This window comes from Nannospalax galili, unplaced genomic scaffold, assembly GCF_000622305.1.
Source record: "Nannospalax galili isolate Female #2095 unplaced genomic scaffold, S.galili_v1.0 scaffold189, whole genome shotgun sequence".
In the NCBI taxonomy this organism is placed as follows: domain Eukaryota; kingdom Metazoa; phylum Chordata; class Mammalia; order Rodentia; family Spalacidae; genus Nannospalax; species Nannospalax galili.
Window position 1 is genome coordinate 5,149,253 of NW_008360331.1, and position 18,363 is coordinate 5,167,615.

General features: G+C 37.6%; 1 protein-coding gene across 2 annotated transcripts in view; it reads right to left on the bottom strand.

Moving 5' to 3' along the window:
* Window positions 1-18,363, bottom strand: part of Metap1 (methionyl aminopeptidase 1) — a 47,428-nt gene that overhangs the window by 13,219 nt on the left and 15,846 nt on the right. The window contains exons 2-7 of one of the 2 annotated variants that reach the window (XM_029560231.1): window positions 17,353-17,404; window positions 11,305-11,414; window positions 9,490-9,550; window positions 4,880-4,971; window positions 3,164-3,247; window positions 1,511-1,649 (exon numbers count right to left, since the gene is read on the bottom strand). In XM_029560231.1, the coding sequence (XP_029416091.1) occupies window positions 1,511-1,649; window positions 3,164-3,247; window positions 4,880-4,971; window positions 9,490-9,550; window positions 11,305-11,414; window positions 17,353-17,404 (538 nt within the window). Of the gene's footprint in view, window positions 1-1,510; window positions 1,650-3,163; window positions 3,248-4,879; window positions 4,972-9,489; window positions 9,551-11,304; window positions 11,418-17,352; window positions 17,405-18,363 lie in introns of both variants that reach the window. The other variant, XM_008826178.3, reaches the window with a different exon arrangement.

Below are 18,363 nucleotides of genomic sequence, written 5' to 3' on the forward strand. Positions count from 1 at the left end.
AGCAACAGAAGTCAAGCCCTGTCCTTCACATACAGATACACAGATGAGCAGGCATAAATGCTAATAGAGACAAACGCATAAAAACACATTACATCTAAGGGAATTTTGCTTTTTTTTTTCCTTTTTCTTTTTTAATTGAAAATTTCATACATGCATATAATGTGTTTTAATTAAAGCCACCCTCCCTTCCTCTAATTCATATTCCCCCACTACTTTCATTTCCCAACTTCATGTGCTATGTTTTCAAATCCACTGAGTCTACTTTGTACTGCCTGTATGTACAAGGGTGTAGGACCATCTACTGGAACATGGGTAGCCTCTCAGGGGCTGAATCTAAAGGAACTGTGTCTCCCTCCCATGTCAGCCATCTATTGCCAACAGCTCCTCAGCTAGAGGGAGGATTTCACTCTCCCATCCATGCTGATATTTTGTCTGGATAGATCTTATGCAGGTCTTGTGCATGCAGTCACAGCCACTGTGAGTTCTTGTGTGCATGAGCCCTGTCATGTTCAGCAAATACTGTTTTGTTGCAGATGTCCGCTACCTCTGGCTCTTACAATCTTTCCATCTCCTCTTCCATAATGGTCTCTGAGCAGTGAGGGGAGCAGGTATAATACAGATACTCCATTTAGAGCTAAGCATTCCAAATTCTCTTAACTCTCTACACACTGACAAGTTGTGGATCTATGTATTAATCATCACCTAATTACTGTAAAAAGAAGCTTCTCTGATGAAGGCTGAGAGATCTATGGGTATAAAGGTAAGAACCTAGGGGGCAGTTTATTACTATGTCCATTTTGCAGAATAATAATATTGGGTGCTCCCCTAGGGCCTGTCACCTAGCCAGCTATGGGTTTTAGGCCCAGTTAATGGTGCCAGGCATGAGTTTCATCTTGTGAAGCAGGCCTTAAGTCAAAACACAAAGTGATGAGTTACTCCCATGACACTCTTGCCACTGTTGCATAAGTAGGCATATCTTGCCAGGCCAGTCATTACTGTAGCTCATGGGGTCCACAAATGGTAAGATGTTGATTACTTTCTCTAGGGGAGCATTCTTCACTGATACTACCTTTCAAGTCCAATGGGAAACAGTTTTGTAGGTTCTCTACAGAAGTAGAGTGCTCCCAAGACAGCCAAGTACAGAGGTCTTCAAAGCCCCTCCATTCAAAACAGGCACTAATGTGAGATTTTTACTTTTCTTAAGATCTCTGCACGCTACTAGGGGTTTCTCTTATCTCTCCAGAAAACCTACTCTGATCTCTTCAGAATCATTAAATTTTGGAAAAAGAAAAAATTAGACTAAACTCCTAAGACATCCACATTTCACTAACATCTTTTGCCTGTCACCAATCACATATAAGGCAAGCAGTTAAGAAATATAGGCTGTATGCCAGAACAGCTATGCCTTGAAATGTGCACCAAATCACAAAAGTTTCCAGAGTTTTAGGGTAATTGTTTTTATATTTACTATAAAAGTCAAGAAAACAGAAACCCAAAACGTTTTTCTTACCATTAACAATATCACCTTCTTGCAAAGGCCGTCTGTCTGGAATTCCATGGCAGATGACTTCATTCACTGAGGTACAACAAGACTTTGGGAAATTATAGTAATTCAAGGGAGAAGGATAACAATTTCTTGCAATGCATGCCTATCATAAATGAAAATACAGAGAAAATAATTCAGAATGTACAAAAGGAAAAAACTGTATTCAATGACTCAGCTCATAAAATCTGAAGAATTGTATGACAGATGCTATCATAAAAAACATATAATACTTTATTTTAAATACTTTATTTAGGGGCTGGAGAGATGGCTCAGCGATTAAGAACACTGACTGTTCTTGCAGAAGACCTGGGTTCAAATCCCAGAACCCAAATGGCAGCTAACAACTGCCTGTAACTCCAGTTCCAGGGGATCCAACAGCCTCTTCTGTCCTCCGAGGGCATTGCACATGGGTGCACATGCAAGCATAACACTCATACGCATCAAATAAAATAAATAAAATATTGTAAAAAAAAATTATTTAAAAATAGTGGTGGATATGTATATGCAAATGCATACACACACACACACACACACACACACACACACACACACACGTTGTTGCCCAGGCAGGTCTTAGAATTCATGGGCTCAAGTGAGTTGTCTGTCTCACTCAGACTCTTAAGAAGCTGTGACTACAGGTATACAACATCATGCCTGATGGTAGATACTATCCTGTACCACATATAATAGGTTGTTTGCCACTCAGATACACTGTAAACAAACCATGGTGTATGGTTTCCTTTGACTGGTGTTCATGCAAAGGAAAAGCAAATTCACACACAACAAATATATGCAAGTGTTACTATATGACGGCTCTATTCTAGACTTAACCACTACTTGTGGAAAATGTACTTTCAATAAAAAGAGCAAATAGCAATGAGCACTTTCAATGTTGTAGCTTCTTACATAGAAGCAGGCTATATCCCTAAAAACAGGAAGAATCCCTAAAAGTGGATATTAGTATAGTTAAATGGTAAAGTGCTTTCTGAGACATTTTATAATCATTACATTCTATGGAATTACAAAAGAACTCTTAAATTTTATTTAGTATATGTAGTAGTATGAGTTACTGAAAGCCCCGGTTAATCAATTTTATAAAAGCTGAGATTTGCCAGGAGTGGTAGCACATTCCTTTAATGCCAGCAGAGGCAGAGCCAGAGGCAGAGGCAGGAGGATCTCTGAGATTGAGGCCAATCTGGTCTACATAGCAAGTCCAGGCCAGCTGGGGTTACAAGGAGACCCCGTCTCAAAAAAAAAAGAAAAGGTTTCAGAAATAAGATGTTTCCATCTCCCTTCAGATTTGAGTAACACAGGCACAGTCACATCTAAGCATTTTGTAGAGGAGGCACCACACCTCCTGTTAGCTACCAAATCTGCACATTCCAAACTTTTGTAAGCTGTAATGTTTGCACATAACCTACACATAGCATCCTAAATACTTTAAAGCAGAATATACTGACTAATGGGATAATAGCTACTGAAGGCTTTCCACAGTTGAAACAATACAAATGTAAGTTTTCCAGTTAGCTTATATCAAGTTGTTTTAGACATTTATACAATGAAGTAAATATCTAAAATTTTGAAACATTTTCTGAAATAAAAAAATAAAGTTCTTACTAAGTGCACAGCATGATCTATTTCTTCAGTAGTAACACCAGGCTTAATCATCCCAGCAGCAATGTCCAAAACTTCTCTTGCAAGCTGTAAAAGAAAGCTTAGTACATTCAAAAAGGAATAAAATAGAATCTATATTCTGTACTGTTTTCAATTTTGTGAAAAATTGGTCAAATGAAATTGCTTTCAATATTATTTTATATGCAATATTAAATTCAGAAATATAAAATGTTAAGTATCTAAAACAAATTTATATAAAAATTGGGCTAATGTCCAATCCTAAGTGGCACATCTACAATGTATCCTCTATATCTAAGGCTCACGGAACATAGACCAAGGGATAAAGAGAACACTAAAGCATCTTTCAGTTCTCATCAGTGAAGCTTCCTCATGCAGCAGAAGGCCAGGAACACACAAGGTCACAAAATGGCCCAAACGGGGAAAATAAGAGTCTACAGAATGTGGATCCTGGACAGGACTCTTATATTAAAATCCACACACCCAGGACTCAGGGAACAGTGCAGAATAGGGGGCAGAAAGATTGTAAAAGCCAGGGAGGAGGTGCATGACCATATGCAAATAGAGTCCTACGCTCCTGGGACCCTTCTTATGAACCTACAGCAATGGTGTCAGCATGCTCAAGATCCATGCAAACTCAGATAAAAACCCAGCACAGAACTGTGGAAATGGACAACAGGCCCCAATCTTAGTCAAAGAATTATTGGCAGCTGATTACTGCTGGGTAGGAAGAGCTGATCTTCTTAAAGGGAGGGATTCTAGATAGGCTGACTAGACCTCAGTGGATAAACTTGCACTGAAGGACGTCTGGGGACAGTAACTTGACATGACAGGCCTTAACACAAATGACAGAATGTATGAATTCAAGTGGGGGGCTATAGGCAGGTGTCAGTGGGGAGGGGGCGGAATAAAGTTAAGATGTTCTGTGTAAAATACACAAAAATTCAGTAAGATTTTTAAAAATTTTTTAAAATGGGCTAAAGTTAATGTATCAATAAGCTTAAATGGTTTCTACATGAAAATATACATCCTAAGTTATCTAAAAAAAATCAATTGATCAAGGTCAAATCTTGTAACATTTCTATAATGGGGGAAGGTGAAAGGAAACATAATAGATTAATGAATTTCCTCACATAGCAAATAAGTGAACAGAGTATCAATATCTCCTATCAAACCATTTTTAAAATGCTACATGAAAACCTTAAGGATCACATCTAAATGGAAACAATAAATTATCTTTTCTTCAGAAAAAATATTTAAGTAATTAATTCATTCAACCATTTATACCATACTTCATGCACAAGTATTTCAGAAGACTTTTAATCTAACTGTGTGAGCCTTGGACTTTGTCCTATAACATTTGTGGAAATAAAAATGACAAAGTGTAAGAACTTCATTCTTTAAAAATAATATTGCAAGCTCTTATATCTGTGGAATTCAGTAAATGTTTATGCAAATAAAGATAAATTATACAAAGCTGATCAAAGAAACCAACTGGTAACTAGATACAGACGGCTTGCCATACTAGTTTTCAATGATTATTTAAGTAGGAAACAGCAGCTTTGACAGTAACTGAAGGAAAAGGATGGCTAGTCACAGTCTTACAGGGGAAGTCCCCTATCTTTATAAAGCAGCAAGTCACTGACGCAATGTCTAGGTCTGTTTGAACACGCTTTAGTCCATGAGGAAAACAACTCTTACCCTACAGACAAGACGCATCCCTTCTATATCTTCAGACGAGAGCAATTTAATTTGAGAAGTACCTTTCAGAGCCTGTTCAGATTCAGACATTCCTAGAATGGAAAATCAGTAAGCAAAACCAAAACAAATGGAAAGATGTAGAACTTACAACCAGGGTTCTATCCTTGACGGCATAATAGTTTATTCTCCTTATCTCTCACTCACTACTTCCTATTTTGAAAGGATCCAGATTAGTTTTTCTTAATATTTATTATTTTTATTGTATGTGGAGGAATCTTTTGCCTGCATGTATGTAAGTGCATCACGTGCATACAATGCCCCATAGAGGCCAAAAGAAGGTATCAGATGCCCTGGAACTGGAGCTATGGATGGTTGTTAACCACCATATGGGAGATGGGAATTGAACTCGGGTCCTCTGCAAGAACAGCCAAGTGTTCTCTACCGCTGAGCCATCTCTCTAGCCCCTAGTTTTTTGTTGGTTTCTTTTAACAATATTTTCCTAACATGAAAAGGCAACTTGCCAAACAGATTAAAGAAGGAATTGTGAAGAACAAATTTTTAGATCTAGTAGAAAGTAGTCACTATTTATAGTGTACTTACAGTATGCCAGGAAGTGCACTAAGTTCAGTAAATAATTCACATTTAGTAGTGTAACACAACTTACAAAGTGCTTTCATGGCCATCATCTCATGAGACAACTATATACCAATCACTAAACCAATTACACTGCTTTTCTAAAACAAGAACTCAAGTCAATGTTATTCAAACTATAGTTGTGATCTTTTTGTAGGCTATAAGTAACATTTGAAAAGTGAAAAAGAAATAGAAATTAAAAGATTCTATATTATACAGCCCCAGGAAATACTCTATGAAATATCATATTACCATTTATATATACACAGATCATGTTATAAAATCCATTTCTCACTCAGGATCATAATCAAAAAAGTTTGAGAAATACTGTCCAAATAATCTTCATTAATGAAATTAGTCTAAGTCAAGTTTCACTTATATTTAAAAGAAGTACTACCAATACAGCCATTATTTCAAAATCTGAAAAAAAGTAAGAATCAAGAACTAATCTTGTTTATAAATACTAAAATTGAAAAGAATTCCAACAATTTTTAGATTTTTTTATTTTTGTGTCTTATGAGTGTGTCGCTTGTGGGTAGGTGCCTGCAGAGGCTAAAAGAGGGTGTTGGGCGCCTGAAGCTGATGTTACACGTGATGGTGAGTCACCGACATGTGCTTGAGAACTGAACTTTAGAAGAGCAGGAAGCACTCTTAACTGCTGAGCCATCTCTCTAGCACCCACAAAATTAAAACTTTTTAACTGCCATAACTTATGAAAGATTCACATCAGATGACGGAACTATTAATTCAATATTAGAAAATAAATGACCATCCAGAAATACAGTTCTCATAACATGGGCAGCTACCACTGTAAAATAACAAAAATAAATCTAAGTCAAGGAGCAGCTTCATAGAATGGCTGTTGTCTGGTATAAGCCATTACATCTAGTATTACATCTAGCAGATGTAATAAACAAGAGAACGAGGAAAACCTTTCACATTTAAAAGGACAGAATAAAAGGTCTGAAATCATTACATATCTCTAGAACAAGAGAATCACCTGATAAATGAAGATAAGAATTCAGAAAGTTAGCAGTTTGTAAGAGAAATGTTATCAACATCAGTAACTTTACCATAATACCAATGAGCTAAAATATACACTATTCACAAAGACAACTAAACCCAGAACAAACATAATAAAAGACCTTCAGAAGGAAATCTCGAAATTCCACTGAAAGATATAAAAGGAGACAAATAGAAAAACATACCCTGTTCTCGAATAGAAGACTAAATATTAAGGTATCAATTCTTCCAAAATTAATCTATAAATTTAATACTATTCCAATAAAAAAATATCAACAGGATACTTTTGGAAACCAAGACAAGCTTACAGTAAATATTATATGGAAAAAGAAATCTGCAAGAATACCCAGGAAAATTCTCAAAAAGAACAACATTAAACATTACAGCTCCAGCAGCCATGGGTTCGGCAATGGCACATGACTAGACGAATGGGGCATCAGAACAGCACAGAATGAAAAAAACCAACCCAAAGACATGTGAGAATTAAATGTAATAATGCAGGATGCACTTACTTTACTATATACAAATCTTGAAAGTGTGTCACAAATGTAACAGCAGAACATTAGTGCTCAAGTGAGAAGAAAAGCATTTTAACACATGCATCAGTGTCATTTTGTATAGAAAGAACTTTTTTTCTTTTTTTGAGACAGGGTCTCACTATGCTGCACTGGCTGGCGAGCAACTCCGTATATAGACCAAGCTGGCCTTGAACTCAGAGATCCACCTGCCTCTGCCTCCCAAATCCTAGGATTAAAGTTGTGAGCCACCTCACCCAGCTTAGAAAGAATATTTTAGAAATCATTTAGGAAAAAAAAAAAAAAAAAACCTAATAATCTAACAGGGATTTAAAAAAAAGAAAATACTAATGTCTAATACGTGCAATGATGTTCAGCCTTACTCATAATTTTAAAACACTACCTAAAATAAAATACAATTTTTTAATCTTTCAGATTTGCGAAGACCATAAAAAAAAAACTTCATAACACACAATGCTGGTGAAGACACAAGAAAAACAAAATATTCATGTTTGTAATGAGGGTAATAAAATTGGCCAAAACCTATGAATTTTATAGCATCTCAAAATTAAAAATGTATATATCCTTTGATTCAAACTATTATTTTATGCAATCTACCTAAAGAAATACTCTCACGTGTGGACAAAAATGAAAATATAATAGTGACTACAGTCAAATTTAAACAAGCAAAACCCTGCAAAAAAAATCAACCATTCATTGGTAGGAGCCTGGTTTAATAAATTATGATACAGTCACACAATAAAATACCTCATTCAAAGAAAGAAGTAAACGTACATGAACTCATATGGAAAACTTCCCAGATAATGTTAACATATTAGAAGAACACAACAAGGTATAATGTATACGTGGTAGGTTCATTTATATAGAAATCAGTGCACAGTCTAATATGCGGTACAGAAACTAGTGGACACACCTTTAAACCTAGCACTCAGAAGGGCAGAGGCAGGTGGATCTCTGTGAGATGGAGGCCAGCCTGGTCTATACAGTGAGTTCCAGGCCAGCTGTGGCTACAGGGAGACTTGTCTTAAAAAAATAAAATAAAAATAAATAAAAATAAAAAAACTAGTCATAGCAGTTACCTCTCTCTACAGAATAGGACTTTTCTTCCAATGCATATAATTTCATTCTATTCAACTTTATACTTATTTGTTAAAATTTAAGTTAATTCTGGAGCTGGAGAGATGGCTCAGTGGTTAAGAACACCGGCTATTCTTGTACAAGACCTAGGTTCAGCTACCAGCACCCACATGGCAGCTAACAATCGTCCTTAACTCCATTCCAGGGGATCAGACAGCCTCTTCTGACCTTGGGCATTGCACGACACAGGTGCACTTACCTACATGCAGGCAATACACGCATACACATAAATATAATAATAATAAAAATGCTAATTCTATATTCAAAATAGAATTAAATTACATGTCTCCACAGTATTCGATCATTCTGTCTTTTCCTTACATTTATCTACAATGACTTTAACTACATTTTAAAAATACACGCAGAAAAACAACATAGTTACATGCCTCAGAGAACAAAGCAAAGGTAAGTTGAGCTTTATATTAAGCCATGAGTTACACATGGTGGCACACACCTTTAATCCGGGCACTCAGGACGCTGAAACAAGAGGACTGCACGCTGAGGCCAGCTCAGGCTATGTAATAAGACCTTGTCTCAAAACCAAAAAATTAAATACTTTTTTAAAAGTAATAAACCATATGAAATTGCTGGTATTCAACCACTTCTGACATGCAAAACCAGAATTTACATCTAGTTCAATCTAAATGATAGTGTACAAGTCCAAAGGTCAGAGACTAACTCCACTGACCTGTGTTGTAAATTACCCATCTTCTCTGCATATCTCACTAGTATTATCTATGAAATAGAGAAGACAACAGAACCTACCTCAGAAATGTTGAAAGTATTAAATGGAGTAACACGTGCAAAGAACTTAGCACAGTGCCTGACACATAGTTAAGCAAAAATAAATATCAGTTACTATTGTAGAATCATCACCATCATCATCATTTCTACCTTTATCACCACCATCACTACTCTTTTTCTTACTGCTAAAGACCAGTCTTTAGTTAGGCATTCACTTGGGCCTCCATAATCTGCTTTTGCCTTCAATTAAGTAAGAGCACATGTCAAATCAAACACCCCACACCCCCAGCAGTTCATATTAACACAAAATACACCATTGTCCTAAATGTGGACTGTAGTAGTGTCATCGTTTCTCAGAACTGAATAGATTCCTAATGAGGGGAAAGAATCTTTATCTTAAATGCTCTAATTTATCTTTAAAAAAGAAGACAGTGTTTACAGTCCAGCACTGAAAACTTTCTATAAGAAAAGCACTCTTTCCTTTGCAGTGACAAACCCACAAACTGAAAAACAAAGAATTAGGCAACTAGATCTTACCTAAGGGGTGATCAGCATAATCTGGTCTTTGAATATAACTTGGCACTGGCCTTGTTGGCATCTAAAAGCAACAAAGATTAGTTTAAAACTTATTAAATAGAAAAGAAAATTGGGAAAACATTAAAGTGTGAGGTTCAAGGAAAAGCAGCTAATGAAAAGTTTTTACTAGACTGCTAAAACATCTTAAGACTCCTATTCATTAAAATTAAGCTTAACTTTTCTAATGTCAGTGGCACATTTATGTTTAAGAAGAATGGCTAAGGCCATCAGAGCTTTGAGGTTAGATACAAATCACAAGGTGCCCTGTTGCTCCAAATTGGCAAACCAATCCAAATTTTATACTAAAGACTAGTCCTTTTATAAAAAGAAAAGCATCAATCAGACAAACGTAAATATTCACATTTCAACTTAAGTGAATTTCTATGTTAACACTCTTGAGTCCAATGGAGAAACCAAGCAGGTACCAATCTGGAAGCTTCATCCCTACTGGCAAGTTTACACAGTGCTGCAAGATACTATCTATGCATGTTACTGAGGAAGAAAAGGCATCAACACTCTTACCCAGCTGTGAACCCTGGGGGCAAGAGTAATGACCAGTCTGGTAAAATGTACCAGGTTCAACAGTGGCACAAATGTTTTGGGAGTAATCAACTGCTTTCTGATTGATTTAAGGCCCACTTCCACAAGGTGGATATCACACCTAATACTGTTAACTGAGACAAGAACCCTCAGCTGAGTAGGTCAAATGCCCTACCCAGAACCTAATTAGGGAGAACCTAATACAATTTTTCTGCCGAAAGGACACAGCACTAAACTGTCCCCTAAAAATTTCTCTTTGTACCCACAGATTAGCGTAGCCCTCAACCCTCCTAAGAGAAGCTTCTTTCTGCAGTAGATGGAGATTAGTATAGAGACTCACAACTGGTGAAAATGCAGAAAATAAGGCACTATGGAGTGCTCAGCCCTAAATGGGACATCTATATCATACACCTCCCCCCAAGGCTCAGGGATCACTGTGGAAGAAGGGGCAGAAAGACTGCAAGAACCAAGGCTGGAGGGATGGCTCAGCGGTTAAGAACACTGGCTGTTCTAGCAGAGGACCTGGGTTTGAATCCCAGCACCCACATGGCAGCTAACAACTGTCCTTAACTCCAGTTCCAGGGGATCCGACAGCCTCTTCTGTCCTCTGCAGGCACTGCATGACACAGGTGCACTTACCTACATGCAGGCAATACATGCATACACATAAAATAAAAATAATAAAAAAATTTTTTTTAAGTTTAAAAATGTTCAGAGGGACTGGAGAGTTGGCTGAGAGGTTAAGAGCACTGAAGAGCACTGACTGCTCATGCAGAGAACTCAGGATGGGTTCCAAGCAAGCACATGTCGGCTAACAACTTTCCAGGGGATCTGATGCCCTCTTCTTGCCTCTGTGGGCATTGCACACCCATGGTGCACTTATATACATGCAGGTAAAACATTCATACATATAAAATTTAAAAATAAAAAATTTTTAAAAAGCAGTAATATCATGCCAGTCAGAAAGTATCTACTCCACAGAATAAAAATACTTACCCCACTTTTAAAAAATAATTTCAATTTTTTCATCTAAAACTTTCCCTACTTCCTCTACAACTACCAATTATCCTCACTAGCTCCTAAATAACAAGCCCTAAGAGCCAAAAGGCAAGCTCCTTTCTGAAAGCAATCCTGCTCACATAATCATTACTGGAATACAAATTACAAACACTACTTTTAGGAAATTGAAAACTGATTTAAAAGAACTGTCACATTCTTATTACCTCATATACTCACCAGTGGATAGTGTGGTCTGAGTTTACCGGTGTAACGATAACCTGCCCAAGGGTCAGTGTTCACATCACCATCTACGGTCCAAGGTGACACTTCTCGTTTTGCCTTTTCATCTTCTGGGAGACAGGTGTGAAAGAAAATTAAATAGATCCTGAGTTACCCCAAAGCAAACTTAAACCAAAACCAATTTCCAACTGATAAATGGTCTTTAAGTTGGTATTTCAAGATGTCCTAAAAATTTTATGACTATTATTTCTTTTAAAAAAATACTAGGCCAGGTGTGGTGGCACACACCTTTAATCCCAGCACCCAGAGGCAGAGGCAGGCAGAAGCTAGCAATCTATTATAGAAAACTCATGTACAATCATGTTAATTATTAATATAAAGCTATCGTTACTGAAATGCACCTAAGAATTCTTTTCACAAAAAGTAGATCATCTAGTTATTTGGCATCAACACACTAGCTACATCTCTTACTTTAAGTAGAAAGCATCCAAGTATCCCCTAGAACAAGTGCTGACCCTACTTCCCAATGCAGCCAGATCTTTTCCTCATTACTGTCCTTTTAGCATAAGTTCTGAGACTCAGCATAATTTTAGAAATGTATAGGAATAAAACTACCCACTTAATTCACTAAAATGAGATGATATATGAGGCCCTAGGTTTAATCTCAAGCACCACAAAAAATAAAAATGTGAACTGAGGGAGAGCAGGTGGAATTATAAAATATACTAGAGAGCTTCTTAAAGATGATCTAATTTCCTTATTTTACAGATGGAAATTGAGGTGATGTATTTCAAACGTGCAGTGATGTAAGAATGGCAGTCCCCAGCCCAGTACTCTCCATAGAGCATCTAATCAACTGCAGGAGGAAAGGCCCTGGAGGCACAACTGAGGAGAAGGCAAAAATATAGCCACCCCATTTACCTTACTTTGGAGAATATATTTATACTATTATATATGCAGTACTAAGGCAGAAAGAAAAAGGTCTGCTATGCTACTGAGTTCTAAGTATCTTTCTTCTTCTGGAGTTCAAGACCACTGTAAAAGTTAGTGTCAATACAAAAATTATGACCCAATTCACTGTCACTAGATTCAAGCACTACAGAAAATCATTCAAAATGACAACTAATGCTTGCTTCAGGTATGAAGTAATTCTATCCAAAACAGGAACCTCTAGGGATTTCTCCTTAAATCTAGGACACAACAATCAAGATTTAGGCTTCTGCTGAGCATAGTGGCACATATCTTTATTCCCAGCACTTGGGAGCCTGAGGCAAAAGGATCATAAGTTTGAGGACAGCCTGGGCTACAGAGCTGGAGTCTATCTCAATAGCTATGCTACAGAGGCTGTGGGGATCTTCAATCCCCAAGATCCCACATGGTGGAAGGAAAGAACCATCTCCCCCAAGTTGTCCCCTTTCACATGCATGGCATGCATGCACATAATGCATATACACACAAAATAAATAAATGTGATTGAAAAAAAAAAAAAACAGCTAGGTTCTGCCTCAAAAACAAAACAAAAAGGGGCTTTTGCTTTAACATATGCCTAAGGAGGAAGCCAGGAAAGGGGAAGGATAAAAATCTTTCAAATCTCCCTGTTGATCTGCATTCCTGCCCTTCTACAGTATTTCAAAAGAGAATTGAAAGCAGACCTAAAACAACATAATCCAGAAGCTATCTAGACAAACAAGGTTGAAACAGCAAATTATCTTCTAATCTCTAAGTATAACCTCCTTAAAGGAAATTTATACCTGAACACTTAAATAAGTTTACATTTTAGAAGGAATCTGAGCTGAGTTCCAAATGCTACACACATACTAGATACCTAATAAAGCTGAACTGATCTGAGAGTGGCAGCAAAACTCTTTTTACACAATTGTGAAAGCAAAGGACATTGTTTGCTATTTTTCAAAAATTACAATGCAATAAGCCCAGGTAAGACGTGGGAAGTACGCCCAAAAGGATCAGATTTCATGCAGTGTGGCCCACAGTGTATAACCTCCAGGCCTTTCTGTTTTGTCTCATTATGCAGCACTAGCTGGCCAGGAACTTTCTATGTAGACCAGGATGGCCTTGAACTCACAGAGATTCACCTGCCTCTGCCTCCTGAGGGCTGGGATTAAAGGAGTGCCCACCAAGCCTGGATCAGGACTTAACTCTAAAAGGTTCTATCAGCCTCCTCCTATAGTCAGAAGACATAAAATAATTTCTTATGTGTAAATTTTGAATGAGACAGAATTTTCTGATCAAAATTCTAAGTTAATGTCTCCAAAGGTGACAAAGGCTTGCTTATCTTGGCCTTATAACAAATCTATGGTTTAGCATACCAGAGAGGATGCTCAGAAGAATCTAGTGTCACAAAGTTTGGTCGCTCCTGTCTTGAAATATTGAACAACTTTCCATGAAGGGAGGGGAGGGGAGGGGAGAGGAGGGGAGGGGAAATCAAGCACACTAGTATAGCCAGTTAGGTCAAGGATATTGAGTAGTGTTTTTAAATGAGGTATTTCTTTCTTTTTTTTTTAATTTTATTTATTATTTTTATTTTATGTGTATACGTGTATTGCCTGCATGTGGGCAAGTACACCCATGTCGTGCAATGCCCACGGAGGTCAGAAGAGGCTGTCAGATCCCCTGGGACTGGAGTTACAGACAGTTGTTAGCTGCCATATGGGTGCTAGTATTTGAACCTGGGTCTTCTGCCAGAACCAATGTTCTTACCCGCTGAGCCATCTCTCCAGCCCCAAAATGAGGTTTTTCTTAAAGCTATTTGAAAAGATTCCTTGGGAGTCCAGCAGGTAAAGGTACCAGCTGCCAAGTCTGTCCACCTGAGTTCCCCAGAACCCACATTCCACCTCTGGCTTCCACACACAGGCACACCAACCCACACACACATTTGCACATACGTCACACATACAGAAATCACATATAAAATTTTCTTTAACGATAGACTGTCAAACTCTTGCACTTTTAATTTCAGAAAAATAGAAGACAAAAGAAAGGACTATGTAACTGATTAACTGGTATGGATAATACAGTCTTGAGATGTTAGAATTTTCACAAATCACATAAAGAAACAGAAAATGTTACTTAAGTACATTCTGGTAAAAGACAGTGTACCAAACACAAACTCAAGCATTAGCATTATGTGTTTGTAACTAAGAGCTTCATAATCTGACTTGCTTTCTTCATTTTGGTGTATTCTTCATACACACACACACACACACACACACACACACACACAAATCTATGCCAGAGTCATTTATGTAAACACACAAAATTTTCCTAAGGCCTACAAAAAACAAACAAACAAACAATTCTTCCATCATCAAGAAACTCCCGATCAGGCACGATCAGGCAGGAGAGACAGTTCAGGAGGCCATCTAGCCCGACTACCTGTGCTGTCCTGGAATCCCAAGGGGTGAATGAAGAAAACCAACCGCTTTTGGCTGTTTTCTGACTTCCACACCATGTGCAACCACCCCTCCATACATACATACACACATAAATAAATAAATAAATAAATAAATAAATGTAATTTTTTTTAAAAAAATAGTAATTTAAGGGAAAAAAACTCCAATCCAGATTTTTGTACTAGTCAATTCAATAACTAAAAGAGGAATGAATGAATATTCAACATAATTTCTTCCAGAAAAAAAAGAAACTTCTTTCCATTTTATTTTATGAGATCAGAATTACTCTAATACCAAAACCAATCAAAGATATTAAAAGCAAACAGGCAAGAAAATAATTAAGTCATACATCTTTATTCAAAGATCAAGATATTTTGGGAAGAGGGGACCTACATTTTATTTTTATTTTTTATTAGCACATACAGTACTAAGTTTCATTATGAAATTGTCAAACAAAACTTGTTTTGTTGATGCTCCTCCCCACCTGTCTCCCAAATTCCCAAATCCCCCACCTTTTACTCTTCCGCTCACCATCCATGGCCTCCTTCCCACTTTCATGTCTCCTGTGTCCTACCACCCTCCCTGGCCTTCCCCTCTTGGTAAAACCAGAGGAGACCACCGTCTTGGCAAGAACCAATTCACTGTCACTATTATGCACCAAGGCCTTTCCCAGTACTCTCCTGGCTCTGGGAAGGTGTTTCCACAGCATTCCATTTGCTATGACTGTCACAACAGTGTACTTGTGGTCAGTTTATGACGTGAGAGATAAAAGTCTGATAACTGGGAAGGGGGGGCATGGACGACACAGCCCAAAGGGATTAAGCAAATTGAGCTCACCACCTGAAAAAGAAAACACCCCCAAAGGATCCAGAAGAGCACCACCTATAAGATGGTCCATAATAATAAATACAAAAGGTTTAAGTAAGCTCCACATAGCCTAAATCCAATGCTATAATAATCACATTTTTTTTCACACAAGGAACAGTGGAACACCTATAGTGTAAGTCAAATTAACCTAACTCTGCCCTTAGACATCAAGTACTAAGCCAGATATGGGTCACACACCACCGTCTCAGGACTTGGTAAGTAAGGTAAGGCAACAAGATCAAGAGTTTCAAGTCAGCCTAGGCTATGCAATAATACCCTGTCTCAAAAAAATAAAAAAGGAAAGAAATCCAGCACTATCAAACAGACCACTTCAATGAGCTGGCAAACTTCTAAGCTTCTTTACTACCATCCTGTTTAACTTCCCTGTTTTAATTTCCTGAATAAAGCATAGTCACTGGCTCAAAAGGCTCTGCAAGAAATCTATGACCCTAGCAATACAGCATGTGACGTACGAGTACATGTTAAATGCCCTGATTATACCCATCTCTATGCTTCCATTTATAGTAACAAATCAATAAATCCCATTTTTTATGCTTTGATCAACTTTCACTTCTATCATTTCCCTCCCTCTAACCACACTTCCTCCCACAAAACAGTCTCACATTTCCATTAAACATAGATGTCATCCTATACCACCATAAAATCCACATCTTTTTTAAATTTTTATTTCCTTTTCCTTCAAAGGTGGTTTGGCTAACCTCAGATGTTTTGGTAAAACAATCTAACAAACCAGTAGATCAACCAACTCCTAGAACACAAAAATAGATGAATATAAGATACTAAAACCATTAAAACAGAAAATTTAAACCTAGACCCATGTCCTACCTCCCAACCCTTGCTCTAGCAGATGGCAATGTTTTATGTAGGAAGTCCTCATCAATTTCCAGGCAACAGGTCTGCACACTGATGACAAATGTAAACAGCTGAAGCAGAATGGCTACTGAGCAGCACCTGACCTGGGTAGCAGCTAACTTGTGGCTGGCAACAACAGCTAAGATACACCCAATAGCTTCACTCTGTTGGGGTCAAACAAAGCAACTTCAAACAAGAAAGGTAACATTAGGCTACAGGTAATATCATGAAGGTAATATCATGAAGAAAAGAAAGAGAAGAAGAAGAAAGAAGAAGAAGAAGAAGGAGGAGGAGGAGGAGGAGGAGGAAGAGGAAGAGGAAGAGGAGGAGGAAGAAGAGGAAGAGGAGGAGGAGGAAGAAGAAGAGGAGGAGGAGGAGGAGGAAGAGAAAGAAGAAAGGGAGGAGGAAAGACAGCCAGTGTTAACCAACTACTACCCTTCACGAAAGAAAGAAAGAAAGAAAGAAAGAAAGAAAGAAAGAAAGAAAGAAAGAAAGAAAGAAAAGTGTGATGGCACATTCCTGTAATCCCAGCACTTGGGAGGGGGGATAAGGATCTAAGTTTAACACCATCATCAGCTACAGAGCAACAAGCCAAAAGAAACCAAACAGCCCCTGTGTCCTCTGCCTACAATATGCAGGTACTTCTAGCAAATATAAGAGGGTGCCAAAAGATTAGGACACTGGTCTAACTATCCTAGCAAAAAACTCATGTTTTCATATTAAATATATGAAAAAGGATTAATACAGATATTATTCAGACACATTTTATTTACATATTACCAAAGAATAATTATTCAGAACACTCAAATATATACTTTCATAACTAAAAGAAGTTCTATCTTCTGGCACAAAAGCCACTTCCAAAACAAAGGGTTTAGGTATGGTTTCTACTTACTTGCTTTCTTATGTAGTAACTTGTGAGTAGCCCAACTTCCTTTAAAACATTCCTAAAAAAAGCAAAAATGGAAATTAGTTTCAGGCCTTCCTTAATTAGAAACATTTTTAAGTAATATTATATATAAGAAATAGTTAATGCAAGCTTTATTTGCAAAAACTAAAAGCTATGGGCTTGCAAAATAAATATTTGGGGAAAGTTTAAGAAATGACATCAAAGGGCTGGAGAGACAGCTCAGTAGTTAAGAGCAGTGGTTGTTCTTGCAGAAGACCCAGGTTCAAATCCCAGCATACACATGGCAGCTAACGTCCGTAACTCCAGTCCCAGGGGATCCGACAACCTCTTGCAGGCATTGCACGACATGGGTGCACTTACCTACATTCAGGCAATACACACATACACATGAGTGACATTTGTGGATGAGAAGAGAGCAGAACTATACTCACTGCTGCCTGCATATGGGCTGAGTGACAGATGCACTGTAAGCATCACGGACAGGCTTCAACAGAAGTGGAGAGACTGATCCTTGATCAAGATATACATCTGATATTGACCCAGCAATCTATGGACTAAAGAACTGGCAGTAAAATACGTAACTACTTCATGCTTATATACGGTGGTTATTGAAATCTGATCTATGTTGAAGGGCTGGTTTTATGTAACTAAATTCTGGTAATTAAATCCACGCACATCAAAACAAGCTCAATGTGCAAAATGAGATATCTTCATGTAGTTAGCAACCTGATCCAACCTATTTATAAAACTTTAAAATAGGTTGTCAACAAAATGCTTTTCCATCTTCCAACATCTTTTTCACTCACAAAAGCTGATAAACACTTCCTTAAGATTGAATACCTTTAATCCCAGCACTCAAGAGGCAGAGGCAGGAGGATGTCTATAAGTTCAAGGCCAGCCTGGTCTACATAGTGAGTTCCAGGGCAGCTGGGGCTACAGGGAAACCCTGTCTCAAAACGACCAATAAATTTTTTTTAATTTTTTTTAAATTAAAAA